Source organism: Lactuca saligna, chromosome 1 (genome assembly GCF_052625555.1).
Source record: "Lactuca saligna cultivar CGN05327 chromosome 1, ASM5262555v1, whole genome shotgun sequence".
Classification (NCBI taxonomy): domain Eukaryota; kingdom Viridiplantae; phylum Streptophyta; class Magnoliopsida; order Asterales; family Asteraceae; genus Lactuca; species Lactuca saligna.
The window spans coordinates 126,604,770-126,621,057 of NC_136417.1; the positions used below are offsets into that span (position 1 = coordinate 126,604,770).

Consider the following 16,288-nt stretch of genomic DNA (forward strand, 5'->3'; position numbering starts at 1 on the left):
ATCAAAGGTGTCAAAATGCAAAAACTATAAACACATGTTGATTTTCAATGCATGCATTCACGTGTTCTGTTACTTTGCACGTGACCACTTTCAAAGTAGCATGTCCCGCTGTGAAACCCTCACTCCTCAAACTCACGAAAGGGGAGACCCCAGTAAGATCCACACAAGCCTGCTTCCCTCCTCCCCATCCAAAGACCAAGATGTCAACCGATCTGAGTGTGAATCTTCCATCCAGCGGGTAAGTCAAAAGGTTCACAACCATTTTTTTTTTTAATGAAAACACCAACACACCGAAAGATATCAAAGAGAACATCCTTAACCACACCATGTAGGTATTTGAGCCCAAGAGCTATTTATAATGAATTGCATGTTCTCAAAAAGTGTTCAAGCATGCCTTGTGGCAAACTGAACATATCTCGTCAATCGAAAATAGAGGAAACATGAGGTTGTATCGAAGGATAGTATGGTATTCCATATGAGACATATGATGACCGAGACCATCAATAGATGTAGTTAGCAAAAAAAATCCTGAGCATGCTAACTTAAAGGTTTTTATACCATTTGCCAATTAGAAATATTTAGTTTTTTTTTTATTTATTTATAAAAATTATTGTTCTTCTACGACATTTGATCATGTTTTTGTTTATTTTTAAACGAATAATTATATTGTTCAAACTTACGGTATCAATCTATACTCAAAGAAAATAAAAAGAGCAAGAATTTGAATGAGTGTTTGAATTTACTTTTCAAAACTTTTTGATTTTTAAGTTTTCTAATAAGTAAATCCCAAAAGTTGTTTGAAAAATAAAAAATTTCTTTTCAAACAAACTTTTAAAAAAATTTTGATTTTTCAAAAGTCATTAAATCCTTTTTTTTTTTTGATAAAAAATTAACTTTTACCCTTAAAACTAAAATATAAATATATTTAAAATTTTCTTTTTTGAAAAAAAGTACACTTTAAAATTAAAAGGTAATCCCAAGCAGTCTGATGTTTAGAGAGCCGGCGAGTCCGTAGAACGTCGAGTTTCGAGAAAGCGCCGGGCAAAAGAGAGGTAAACGATGACGAACGCCGCGCAAATTCCAACCAGCTTCGGCCATGAACTTCGAGCGTGTCTTCGTTGCCGCCTGGTGAAAACGTACGATCAGGTTCGCTACGCATTTCCCCTAACATAGTTGATCTAGTAGCCCTAAAATTCCAACTAGGGTTTTGTATTACCGATTTTGGTTTTGTTTTGAGGTCAACCTAATCTAGGTTTCGGTTTCTAGTTTGTAATTTTGCTGTTTGTGTATGAATTAGTTGTTTGCTGCTTACTTGAGCCGTTTGGATGTTTTGAGTTGTAGTTTCGAGAATCAGGATGTGAGAACTGTAGTTTCTTCAAGATGGAGGAGGATCATGAACGTGTCGCGGATTGCACTACCCCTAATTTTACTGGGTAAAGATTTACACCCTAAAAAACGTAGGATGCTTCTTAGAATGCTATAAACATTTTGTCTGGGACTGCGGATTTAGTAGGAGAAGATACATCTGTTTTAAAACATGATACATGATATCTGTTTAGACTTGTGCAAACATGAATTAATTGGGAAAGGAAGAAATTGAACGCCATAGCTCACACAGATCCAATAAAGCTTGTTGTTTTCAGATAATTTAGCAGTGTTTTAGATTGGGACATGTTTTCTTTATGTATGTTATATGTGTTTATGCTTCTCTGTTGGGAATGGGGTTAGCAAAAGATACAATGAAATGATATGTGGTGACACTGTCACAAGACCATTGACATTGTTTGATTATGTTAAAATACTATAGATTATAGCTCTAGAGTAGATGGAGACTAATTAATGGTTTTTGTTACTACATGTAAATGTTCCCTCCCTTTTGCTGTAGGATTATCTCGGTAATGGATCCTGCCAGAAGTTGGGCTGCTAGGTGGCTACGAATTGGTATTCACTTAATCCCATTCCAATCCATACACATACACTTGTCACTTGTGGTGTTAAATGTCCATGGCAATAGCCAATAGCATGGGTTTTTGTTAATAAATGTTTCCCTTTATAACTATCTATTTTCTTGACTTTTATTGACCTGGGATTTCTGGTTTGCAGGCAAATATGTTCCTGGTTGCTACACACTTGCAGTCTCAGAAGCCCTATCGGAGGATCTGCAGGTTCTTGGCTTTTACCTACCATATATTATATTATTATTGCATGCAAGAAATATCAATGTACTTTCATTGATTTGTTTCTTATAACATCCTACTTTCATTTTACTTTGAAAAATCTGCTATCATCCAAAGACAAAGCAATATTTTGCAGTGCTATAATTGTATAAAAGTGACAAATAAGAAAAAAAAAACTGTAATTCCTTGATTAGTAGATAACACATTGAAATTACAATGCTGAAACAGAAAGGCTTATGATGCACAAATATTCAAAGTAGATGGCTATATGTTGCATTTCGTCTGAACCAAAATCATATGTATAAATAACAACATACTTCCATTGATTTGTTTATTTTTACATCCTACCTCCTATTACTAACTACATTACTGTTCTTCAAAAAACCAGCCTCATGAAAACCTTATATTCCTTCTATGCTTGCTACAAATAAAATTGGATGGAGTATTTAGTATAATGTTCTAATAAGAAAAATAATTCAAAGTACAATGTTATATTTAGCAAAATTCATAAAGTTTTTTTTTGAAGGTAGGATGTTGATGCTATTTCTTGCTCTATGGCCCATACACATACATAACTATTTGGTGTTGTTTTTTTTCCAGGCTCTATGTGAGGAAGAGCGGGTGCAATATCATCCACCAAAACGCGTATGAATATATATATATATATATATATATATATATATATATATATATATATATATATATATATATATAAGTTGAATTCATAGTTGTAACTGTTTGGTATAAAAAACTAGAAGACTTAGACTTACTTTTTGTTGTATGGGAGGTTTTTGATTTATTAAGATTCTGGCTTCTCCGTATTTGTCTCTTTTTTTTTCATGTATATATTTCTCAATGGGTTGGTTATACCATCCAAGAAAATTATCAATTTTTTATTATTTTATTTGGTGTTATAGTAATGACAAATTTGTTGTATTTGGTTTTAAATACTTAGAAAAATAGTTAAATTAGACAAAAAAAATTACATTAATGGTCCATGTGCTTTGCAAAACATACCATGTTTGATCCTTGCAATGGATTTATTGCAAAGATCGTCCTTATGTTTGAAATTCTTTACACTAAGGGTTCTTATGACTAACTTTGTTACATTTGTCAATATTTTTTTTAATGGTTGTAATTAAATGACAAAATTACATAAATGGTCTTTGTGTCTTACAAAAATTGAATGAATGGTCATTTTTCGCTCATGCTCATACTCATACCATCATTTTTCAACTGTTACAACATATCATGTGTTTTACATGTGGGGGTAGTTTGGTCTTTTCACTTTTAGCCCTCATTTGATTCTTCTTAGACTTAATGTATTTTAAGCAAAAGTACCCGGAGAAACCCCTTTTGCATCCACTCTACTTTGATTACCATTAGAATACAACAATGCAAGGGAAGTCCCCAATTCTTGCAATCTCGTTTATGAAATTAGGGTTTATAGCAACAAGCATGGTACTTTGTATGTGGAATCTACGTGGTCCTCATATGATTTAACCGGACCTTGAAAAATATTATAGTAAGCTGTTGAAAATTTTTTGTTTTGTGTTTCTTTTGTATATATATTGATCAAATTTGACGTGTTTTTATCAGATGGTTCCAACAATTTCTTCAACTTAAAGGCACATTATGGCGGGTTTTTTTTATTATTTTATTCTTTTTACTAATTATCCAAGAAGAAAGTACATTGAAGGAAGGTTGGCATACTTCGACTTTGTTGTCATTGATCCTTTTGTGTTCATGTTCTAAACGACATGATTTGAGGGATAGGGTGTGTTGAGGACTTCACAATGTACTACCATTAGAGAATTCCTAATCTAAACTTATATTTTGGATTGAAGGCTCTAGGAAATGATCAAGACGTCCTTTCAATGACTCAGTATCCCCCCCCCCCCCCCCCCCCCCCCTTAACAGAGTTATTAATTTGTACGTTAAACACGACATAATCAGAGTTCTAACTTATATCATGTCCCCAACCAAAGTTGTTATTGAGCAACTAGATGATGAACCTTCTCTTGAACTCAATAGGATTAGGCCTAAGAAGAAAGAAACTGGTTCTTGTCGTAAGAAATGGACATGAATGTCTGTCTTAATGAGTCCTCTAATTCGGGCACATATAAAAGATGGGGTGTATAATTTTTCCTAGTCTCTAGTTCCTTTTAAGCCATCTCAAGTTACTGAATGCAGTATACTAGACAAAGAGGTTGTTTAATAATTTGTGGATGATTCCAATGTCTCTATAGCAGAAGAAGCTCCTATTATGCAAGATGTTAGAGTTGATTTCAATGGCCTTGATGAAAGAGATATACTAGATGATTTTGAGCTTTTTATTGACAATGGATATCAAAATGTGGGTGACAATGATGCACATTATAACAATGACTCAATGGTAGAAGATGATGAAAAATAGGTTCAATAAGAGGATGAAGAATAGGTTCACGAAGAGGATGAATAAGATGATGAAGAAGAGGATGACAATGACTATATTGTAGACCCAGAAGCACGTGTTGATGATTGGGATGTGGATATAAGGGAATGTATCAATGATGTGGATAAGGTTGAGTGGTTTAGACAAGCACCACAATCACAAGAAAATTTAAACCAACATGGTGATGATTTGGAGGTGATTAACAAGGATGAATTTGAAAGTGCATGTTATGTGGAAGTGGATGTTAAAAAAATTGAAGAAGGTGTCTTGCTCATATAGAGTAGTACATGTTAAAACCTTTCTCTATCGGCCAATCTTTTAAACAAAGAAAGATGTTCATGCTTTTATAAAGTTACTTCAATCCGTAGTAGGAGAGCCCTACACATGGCAAAAATGACAAGTTGAGAGTAAGAGTGAAATGCAAGGGGTGGTTCCGATTTCCAAATTTGGCTGATTGTGGGCCTTTTACAATAAGTAAACTTACATGCAAGGGAAAACAATAGTTAAAAGAAAATCTTGTCCTTTTGCATTTCAAGTTTCTAGATCCACTGAAGAGGAACCATGGTAGTGAAAACAGTGATTGATGAGCATTTATTCTTACACAGTAGAAATTTAAATGGTGCACATCTAAATTCTTAGCCAAAATTATTCTACAAAAGGTGTGTACCAATCCTCGAAATCCAGGTTCCTCCCTACACGAGGAACTTAAAATGAATTCAGAATAAAGTATGTCTAAAATGAAGGTCTTCAAGGCTAAATCTACAACAAAATATTAGTTGTATGGTGACTAAGAAATGTGATACAACTTATTGAGAGATTGTTATGTGGAGTTACAAAACAATAACCTAGGTACAACAGTAAGGTTAGAAGTATGTAGTGAACCAAATCCTGATGTTGAAACTTGAATCTTCAAGAGGATATATATTTGTCTTCGAGCACTTTATTTGGGTTTAAAGTTGGAGATAGGGAATTACTAGGACTGGATGGGTGTTTCTTTAAACTCTTGGAAAATTCCTAACAATTGTGGGTCTTGATTTGAACAATGGAATCTACCTATTTTAAAAGATTTTGGCCCTTTTATTTGGTGCTTTGGGAGTTTCAAGTATGAGCTCATTTTAAAAGATTTTGGCCCTTTTATTTGGATGCTTTAGGAGTTGAAGAACTCTAGAGATTATGGATGGCCTCTTAAGGTCTTTATGTTATGAAAAGTGAGAAAAAGGAGACATGATTGGATTCCCTTGTGTTCATGCTCTAGTTTTGGTGCCACTAAGGATTTAATGGACTTAGGATTGTATATCTAGCCTTTGAATAGAGTCCTAATGAATAAAGTTGGAAAATTTATCCATTAAGTCATTAAAAAGAAGTAGATATGAAGTTTTAGGCTTAGATCTATAAGGATTTAACACTTAATGAAAAATCAGGAAATCTACTGGTTCCTACGATGTGGCAAAGGGCTTGCCACAGCACAGTGGTTCTCAGCTTCGCAACTATGTTATCTTGATGTTCCCACTATGTAGCTAATAGTCCTCCACGTCGTGGTAGGGATTGACTAAGTTGACTGTTGAGTTTTGTTGACCATTGACCGTTGACTGTTGATTGTTGACTTTTTGACCAATTTGACTTTAGGTCAAACTTAAATGAATTGAGTTATTGATTAAGGTTCTACCCTTGTTTTGGTGCAAGTTGGTTTGCAAGAGTGATCAGTGCAGGGAGTGAGCATGTTGCCGTGTTTCCTTGGGTCTTCGATTCGGGTGAGTTTCCGTACTATACTAAGTGTTACAATATATATTCTTATATGTCAGGATATAGCAGTAGTGGTATGCTGGCTAGAGTACCAGTAGGTTGGTGGTTGTCTAGGTGTGTATCCTATGGGCAATATGTAGTCAGGTAGGATAGTCTGAGAACTCTTAATCTAGGCTTTATTTCATGTTCCTTCTTTGGTTGTGGCTTTAGAGTGGGATCACCTGTTCGAATGTCTATCTCACCTCTGGTTGCATATAGCTATGCATTCCTTGGAGAACTGGTAGCGATGTGGTGTACTGTTTGAGGCATAGTATGAGGTAGTGAGTTGTTAGACAAGTAGACTAGTGTAGATATTTGCATTTTTTATGTGTTTACATGATTGCTTGTATGTTTCATATGTTGACATATTGGATGGTGGGTTGAGGCGGTCCTACTTTGTGTTGTAGGCCAAGATACCTGGGCGGGCCAATGGTGTGCTATAGACCAGGTGTGGATCAGCTGTATGCTAATTAAGAGTAGTCCAGGTGTACTATAGGCCTTGTAAAGCGGTCCAATCAGATTGTAGGCTCTGGAGAGTGATCCAAGCATGTTGTAGGCCTTGCGAGGCGGGCCAGATAGATTGGAGGCTCATGTGTGCTTACATTATATGTGTATTGTAGTGTGTGGTATTTTGGGGGAACTCACTAATCTTTTGCTTACAGTTGTGGATTAAATGTTTTCAGATACCATTGGTGACTGTGGGAAGGCGAATGCATGATTGTAAACACTCATCAACATCAATGGAGATTTCGTATTATTTATATTACTCTGATTTTCAAACAACTATATTTTTGGAACAAATAGTTTTTCATAACTTGGATTTTATGTAAATGATGATTTTACCTTATTTAAAAATGAAAATTTCTCTTGTTAAAATGGGACGTTACATAGTGCTTTAGTGATGATTTGGATTTGGATACATCATGTAACTTCATATGTGTATCCAACATACAAAATGTTTGAATACATGAACTCTGTTTTTATGTTATGTTTTAAGGCTTATAATTATGTTTACTTAAATTTAAAATAATATGTAGGGAGTAATACTTATCATAGTAAAGGTGTTTCCAAGTACAAAGCACGTGGTGTTTGAGACACATTACTGAAAACATGAAGTTGAAATTAGGGGGGGGGGGGGGGGGAGGGATAGAGTTTAAGATCACTTGTGGATATGTGCTATAAGTACAAAATTTAGTCATTTTGAAAGATCAATGACATAAGTCAATGTTTTTAGTGACAAGGCACATGAATGGCTAACTAAGATTCTTGCAGTTCATTAGGCTAGGTCATATTTCTCTGATAAGTTATGTATTATTTTGTTTAGTGTCAACATTATTTGTCAATCTTTAACTCTTATTTATATTTCAAAAGTAGAGTACATTCAAATAATATGTGTGAAGTACATGGTAGGGACAAACCTATCATTACTTCTTTAGAGTATATTATGGTGTATTTGATGAGGAGGCATTGCATAGTTCAAAAAGAAATTGATGAATGTAGAGGTACGCTAACCCCCACTACAACAAGTATTCTTGAAACAATAATAAAAGAAGCAAGCCAATATATGATACTCTTGAATCAGACGTGTAGTGACCCTGATTATGATGACATGTGTGGAATAGTAAAGATCTAGTGAATCATACAAACATCAAGAACATAAGGAGTAAATAAACACATTTAAGCTCCATTAGAATAGTAAGAGTACAAGTGAGTTTTGAATATCCTCTCACTAAGCTAACACTTACAAACGGGTCTTACACAACGAGAGTCACTCACTTCCTATTTATAGGAAAGACTCAACCCATTTATACATACAAGAGGGTAAGCCACTTCCAAGGATAACTTTTCACCCTGGCATTCTCCCCTGAAAGTTAGGATTGGATGACCCAAATTCAGTTTCCAAACGAGCTCACGTGATTTAGATCAACTCTCCCTTTAAGTAATACCGGTCTTCAAATCCGAAAATGAATATCTGAGAAGCTTCGAATACCAAAATCTACATTCTCCTCGTTTTTATAATCAACAAGTGATTAAAATCACACAAAGGATGAATCTCCCCCTTAACGTGTTCCAAAAATTCAATCCCAAAAAACTTGCACGAAAAAAATTCACGAAAAGCCAAGAAGAATTTCCAATTTTTTTGAAAACTTTCGACTTTTGGGTGAGAGCTGCAAGAATTTTGAAAATTGGGTAAAAGCTGTCAATTTCATAATTTTGTAGGGACCCGTTGCACCAAAATAACTTCCAATGCGAAACTTTACTCCAAATGTGAAACTAGGAATGAAGTGTCAATTCGTATAAACTGTAGGGACTCGATTCAAAAATTCTTCCCATGTCACATAAAATTAACCCAGTGTTGAAACTGGGTAAAATCTGCCAAAATGCTGAAATTGTAGGAATTTGAAATGAACATTCTGCATTATTTTCAACAAAATATCCCCATATCAAAAGTGGGTCTTTTATGCTACTTCTTTGAAAGATATGGGATTCAAAATGAATTTTTTTCTTTTCTTACCGAGTTGTTACCAGATACGAACACGATCAACACAATTTACACTTCGAAATTGAATTCCAAAAGTCAAAATACTCCTTTTGACTACATATCAAATTTATGTTCGACATCACACCAATTGCCACACATCGAAGCCTTGTTCGACATTCAAACCAATTAACCAAAGTGAAAGCCAAATCGTGATCACATGTTGCGAACGACTTATTTAAGCTCATGTCGAAATGGTGTTGACATCAAAAGTCTTCGTCCTCCAAATTGACCAACCCAAAGCGAAGCCAGTTCAATCATCAATCCAAAACGTAACCATCTCATGTTGAACTCAGTATCCACAAAATTCATCACGGATTGAAATTACCATCCATACATCGAACGATCTACCCCAAAATAAAACTGTGAAAGCATTCAACCCGAAATCAACACTAGATGTGATTGAACCCAATGTTCCATCTGTTTTCATCCTTATGTCAATTTCTATCAAGTCACTTTCGAAATCACAATGTCGACTCCAACTCAAACACGTTCGACCCTGAGCATTGCTTTGTTTGACCTCAACATTCCATCTAATTTCTTCCCCTGTTCGATTTCCAGTATATGACCAGGAACATCAAGTTGTTCGATTAATTACACATCGAACTTCAAGTATGCACATTGAAATCAAATCTATCATATTCAATTTCGCATTCTCACGTCTGCATTTGATTTATGAAATATCAACTACCATCATATGTAGCTTTCGACTCCAGTGATCAACATCCAGTTTACGTCAAAATCAATTTCGTTCGACTTCAAGAATCCATCAGTCATACGAGTTCGACTCCAAAGCTATTTTCCATCTGATTTCAACTCAAAATCAACCATCAACAACAATTTCGACTTTCAATTCGATTTGATTTTCAGACGTCTTCAACCAAATATGACTCCAAGTATGTTTGATCGAAATTCGAACTACTCCAATCAAAATCAACTTCGACTGGGACTCAATATCAATCGAAATTCTGATCTAATTTTGAACAAAACACATTCGATTTTGAGACTCTTGATGCTTCATCAACTTGAATAACTCAGCATCATCATTTATCATATGAAATTATAAAGGTTGACTTGAACAAAACTTAGTCAAAATCAAATGCGACTTCAACCAACACAAGAACTAGACAAAATCGAAATCAACAACATCAGTAAGAATATGCTCGATGCGAATCTAGTCTCCATGCAAATCAACAATATGATCGAACTTGATTTCGATTCTAAAAATATTTTTAACATGAACTCAATCAACAAACACCGTCGAAATCGAGTTTGATTTGTTCAACTTTGAGTTTCTCTGATGCGAATGATAATTGGACCAATGAATAACGAAAGATCAAGAATCTTGAGCTTAACAATTTTGGACTCAATAATGAGTAGTAATTGGATAAATTGATTGGACTTATTTGATCGATGAACAGTCAGTTGGGCTTTTGATCAGATCATGAAATTGGTTCATATGAACAAAAAGAATTATGTGTTTGGGCTTTTCTTTCGACTCGAATTTTGGATCAAAATGATTAGGAAACATGATTGGGCTTGATCTTAAAAAAATTATTGGATCAACAATGGGGTTAAAACAAAATAGATCCAATGAAATAAAACGATCAACAATAAAAAACGACAAGCACAATTAAAAAATGATTGAATTCGGATTTAGAGAAAAACCTTGATCGTTCATCTTCGATCTCAACATGAATTTTTTCAAATCCACTTGATAATTTGTGACACCTTCTTGATGATTCTTTTTCCGTTTGCAACACATGAATCAATCATTGAAGAACTTGGTTCTTTTGTTAGAACAAGAAAATCTCCAATCTTCACATTATAACACCCACGATACGTGTTGTACAAACTGTTCTTCGCATTTTTCAACGATCTAGCATAATCACATACTACCAGGAATATATGGGTGCCCGGCCTACCGTGTCATGCATATCTGGGTGCCCGACCTACCCTGTCAAGCATATCTGGGTGCTCGGCCTACCCTGCAGAGCATATCTGGGTGCTCGACCTACCTGCCTGACATATATGGGTGCCCGAACAACCCTATGATTTATCTTAACCGACTACAGGGACTATTTCACCCCTAATACTACCACATAATACATAGCAAACATACTGCCAGACATATCTGGGTGCGCAACCTACCCTCCGGTTTATCTCAACCGGCTATGGGGCCTAACATACTCCTCCTATCACTATCACATAATATCATAGCATACTAGCACATAATGCATAACAGATAGTGGCATACCAGACAATTATCACAAAGACAGTCATATCAACTGTAATCAACTACTAGTGGGCCAGTATTGGTGCCTTCTACCCACTTCTACTAGAAGGTAACTCACCTCAAATGCCGTGAAGAAGCTAAACTGTCCTCAATTCTGAAATCAATCCCACTCAAACTCCTGCATATACAAATTTCCTTTAATTACCCTTTCATAGTCATGACCCTTTTAAGGATCAACTTTGGTCCAAGTCAAAGTCAAACTCAACACCTTGGTTAAAGTCAGCCTCTGGTCAAAGTCAACATTCCGCGTTGACTCAACTCGCTGAGTTGATCCATAAATCATAAAACTCTGAAACTGCAATCCAACTAGTAAAGTTCTTTCAAGAACTCGTCGAGTCCCTTTTGTCCATAGAATCGAGACTTTCCCAACGAGCTCATAGAGTCCGTCCTGAACTTGTCTAGTCTTTCCTCTTACAGAAATAGGGCACTTCGATCCAACTCGTCGAGTTCATCTATGAACTCGTCGAGTTCTTCAGTTTGTTAAGCCATCTTAATAGATTAAGCTTCTATCCTTCAGATCTAATCTCCATACTTCATATGTATACTGAAAATGTCCTTTTAAGGGTAAAGTTTCCACCTTTACCCGTTGATACCCTTCCTTAATGGATTTAGCTCAAACCCTAACTCTAAAAGATATAGATCTTGACCCAAGAGCCATTAATACTTCAAATTAAGGAATGCAAACTAAGATCTAGACCCTACACACCACTTGAACACGTAAAGCCTCTGCCTTTCTCTCCATGCATGGCCTTTTGGGGCTTAAAAGGCCAAAGTGACATTCTAAAGCTTGCATGGGGATCCAATGGCAGTAAAGTTTTCACCTTTATGCCATGACAACCCTCCAAGGTCCTAGATCTGGAAGTATACTCACTTGAGACGTCCATTTCCCAAGGACCATGCTACTTGGACCAAAAACCCCTATAAAAGTGACAATGAAGAGATCTAACAAATAAATAGTCAAGGTATCGACTTTTGTGACAACCCAAAACTTTCCATTACGTACAACCATCCACTTCAATAGAAGTTAAAACTGTTTCTACTAACTTTCAAGCTTGTTGGAGTAAGTTTGAGTGTTTTAAAGTTAGTACTTCAAGAGATATCAGGAGAGAGGATACCCTAGGGTTTATTACGTAACAATAAGTGTCCAAAACTTCAAGAGTTGGAATTTACAGTCCAAAAATGGTATTTGGACCAAAAACCCCAGAGACTCTATAAGGAAAACTTATCCATTTGGAATTCATTTCTTACATTTCCAACTAGAGAAAATCCGATTTCTCTCTCAAGGATCTTCACCCGATTACCCCCAATTGTGAGTACTTCAACCTAGAGTGTATATAAGTGTGTTATATGCCTTAATAACATGAAAAATCAAGCCAAAACACCAAGGAAATGGTGTTCACAACCCAAGATCTTCTTGGACCGTGAACACTAAATCTAGGGCCAAAATTGTGCCCAATGTCCCCCTAAACCTTGGAAACCAAACATGGAACAACCCTTGACATGTCTAGGCCTCAAAAACATTAAGATTCAAGGGTTAAAAGTGAGTTAATGGCCAAGGATGCTCTTGGGCCGTGAACTCCATTTTATGGTGCCAAAGTGCCCTAAATGCCTTCCTTAAGCCAAGAGACTAGCCTATCACTTTACCATGATGTGTTTAGGACTCAAAGCAATCAAAATACCATCATGCATAGGTGATTACGGCCGCAAACACAAGCCAAAGTGGTCCAAGGGCCAAAAACTCAAGTTAGGGGTGTTTTGATGCCACAAACACTTCCTAAGGCTTAGGCTTGAATTTAGGATGCTTCTTTATGACCTTTGGGACCCTCATTAACATAAATGACCATGAGTTTATGGTAGTAAACTCATTTGGGCCGTGAATTCCTCAAAAACTCCATAGAAGGTGGTATTTCTCATTCTAGGGTAGAGCTAATGTCCCTAAATCACCTCCTAGCCTTAAAACTTGCACTAACCCATGAGTAACCATGAGTTTACGGCCGTAAACTCCCTTGGGCCATGAACTCGTGGTAGTAAACTCATGTGAGTGCCTTTATACCTTCCTATGTTGAATCACATGTGATTCCAACACTTGGTCAAGGTGTTTCCTAGTCCCGGAAGGTGTTTCCTTTAATATAGTTGTTATAAACATTATATTCATGTCAATATGTGTCCTTATATGTCATTTAGGACTTATTGTGTCTCGAGAATTCATTCGTGGAACTTCTCATCCGTACACGCATACCCGTTTAAATCACCCACATCAAGTGAGTTCATACCCCGTAGTGAATCTTTTAACTATTTTAACTGTTTTAAGGGGGGAATACAGGTTGAACACAATGATAATTGTGTAAATGTTTGTTATTACACATCTTTCAAAATGTTACTTATGTTAATTAAGTTGTCAAAACATTTCAAAACTCGTTTAAAGTTATGTTACTTGATAGTTATACAAAACTGCGTTTTTAAAGTAAAAGCATAACTTAGTAGAGAAATGAGCGTTAGTAAACTATTATAGGTATTTTAGGAGAATGCTATCCATTACTTCTAGTACAATGAAGCACACAAAGAAACAATACCAGAACAGAATGAACAGTGAAGAGAATCAAACATTACCAGAACAGAACATAACAAATTAAGTTGCTATAGCATGAGAACACACAGACATGATCTAATTATACCAATGAATCACTAACGCATTAATGATAGTTATATTGGGTATACATGATCATATAACTTTAATGTGAATTACACGACTTGCATGGATTTGCTGGGGTTGCGTTGGGTTCCCTTAATCTCCTTTCATTGAGAGCGTTTAGTAGGGGTTCTAGCTTTCACATTATGACCGTAATAAGACAAATATGTTTTTAGGTTATTAGTACATCCGCATGTCATTATAAATGACATCTGTGTACTTACTTTTCCCATTACTTTCGTAAAGTGACAATACCACTTGAAAGTTAATTTATTTTCTAGTCAAGATATTTACAAACTAGGGAGAATATACTTTACATTTGACAAAGGAACAGTCGGGTTTAACACAGAATAGAAGACGCCTTGGTAGAAGGCTATGATTAAAGGTTAGGATCATGATGCTAAATTTATGATTCCTTAATGTATACACTATAGGATACATATATGCTAAGTAGATCCCGACAGCTAATAGGATGTGTGCTCTTCGCTGAATCTCATGTTCACGTTGGATGTGGGCTTGCATCGAGGTTACCCAATCTATTATCTACCCGAATCTATATATATATCTATGCTTAGTATACATTAAGTCATCATACGGGTACCAGGTATGGATCAGGTCATAGGACACAGAGTTAACGCATAGTTATTCTAGTACAAAACTTACTTTTCAAAGTCAGTACTTTTGGTATACAAAACTAGCGATTTCCCAGTTAAGGGCTTAATCCATTTTATTAAGCCAGAACAGTTTTAAAGACTTTAAGTGAGTTAACTCTATAACACCTTAGTTTATACACCATGTTTATATATAAGACTACTATCCAATAGATAGTTAAATGTGTGTCTTCCCCCGACGTCCTGTTCCAGTTGGATGTGGGCTTAGGGTAGATTCCCCCAATTAACTATCTACCCGATATCAAATTATATATAGCAGTATAAACAAAGCTATTATAAAAGTAATCACCGTAGTCATTATTTTATTATAAGAAAAATAGGTTTTCTTAAAAGAACTCTCCATTAGATATAAAGGAACCATTACAAATAACTCCATGAGTAACAAGTGAATACACCAAGGTTATATATGACAACGATATAACAACTAATGGAATGTGTGCTATCCGCCTTACTTGCTGTTCCCTGTTGGATTGTGAGTTTAGGACAGATGCGCACAATCGATTGTTTATTTACTCTATGTATATATAACTTGTACCTACTTAGTACGCATAGAAAGGCTTGTAGTGTCATTTTACTTAACTTCCATTAAAGTAGGAAATATAGGATTTTCTAGAGGAACGGACGAACTTTTCAAAACATAACTTACAACTTACATTACTTTTACATATACATTTTCCACATTTTACAGCTTAATCACATCACTAAAATCTTATGAACGCACCAACTTAATTGCTGATCAACTCTTTCAAATAACTTGTATTCTCAGGAGACTATTAGACAGGTGCTCGTGCTGGGATTCAGAAGATGGAGCATTACAGCTTCAAGTCTTGTTTTGTTATTTGTTTATGACTTCTATGTTTTGTGAACACACACATTGTAAACACTTTCTTTCTAAATGAAATGGTTTTTCAGTACTTGCTTACAATATACATATCTCATGATACTTGACATGACGTCCTCCACCCCTAAATGTTTCCGCCGTTCCGGTTTTGGGGGTGTAACAACTTTATACCTCCAAATGGTTGCCAAAACACTAAGGATCCCGAATCTAAGCTCCTCCTTTCGACCTTGCACCATCAACTTCACATTCCTTCAATAAAAACAACAAAGAACACTCTAAAGACTCACTTACACTCAAAATGGGCAAAGAGGCACAATTAGGGTTTGATCTGGACTGAGGGGACGATGAAGGAGGCCATAATGAAGCATTAAGGCCTTTAAATAGGGTGCAAAACCCTAAAAATCAGGGTTTCATTTCTGCCAGCCTACTCGTCGAGTTGGCTCTCAACTCATTGAGTAGGTTTCTTAACCCGTCTCCCAAATAATTCCTACTCGACGAGTTTGGGGATCCTAACTTGTCGAGTTCCTCTATAAAAGTGCATAAATTATTATTTTAAATACATTACAAGAACCGAGTGCTAAAATATTCATGGAAATTTAAATCAAACAATTAATCGTATTCATAGGTTGAAATAGCAACTTTCCATGATCCTTATAACTAGGAGATACTTTGAGCATCACCCAATCTCCGACTTGGTACTCTAGGGGTTTACGCCTTACATTGATGTAGCTTTTCTGATGGTCACGTGCTGCCTTCATGTGCTCTCGTATTTGTACTATCTTATCAGTCATCTCATGGATAATCTATGGGACTTTTCGTAGGGTATCCCTTGTGAATTTCTTGGCCAGTTAGGTATCTC

At 35.8% G+C, this 16,288-nt stretch overlaps 1 protein-coding gene across 1 annotated transcript; it reads left to right on the forward strand.

Moving 5' to 3' along the window:
• Positions 1-965: 965 nt before the first annotated feature.
• On the forward strand, positions 966-3,113 carry LOC145044259 (transcription elongation factor SPT4 homolog 1-like). Its single transcript, XM_078993141.1, has 5 exons — positions 966-1,146; positions 1,342-1,433; positions 1,886-1,941; positions 2,104-2,165; positions 2,778-3,113. Exons 1-5 carry the CDS (start codon positions 1,060-1,062, stop codon positions 2,826-2,828), a joined length of 348 nt encoding a protein of 115 aa, XP_078849267.1. The 5' UTR covers positions 966-1,059; the 3' UTR covers positions 2,829-3,113.
• Positions 3,114-16,288: the final 13,175 nt, after the last annotated feature.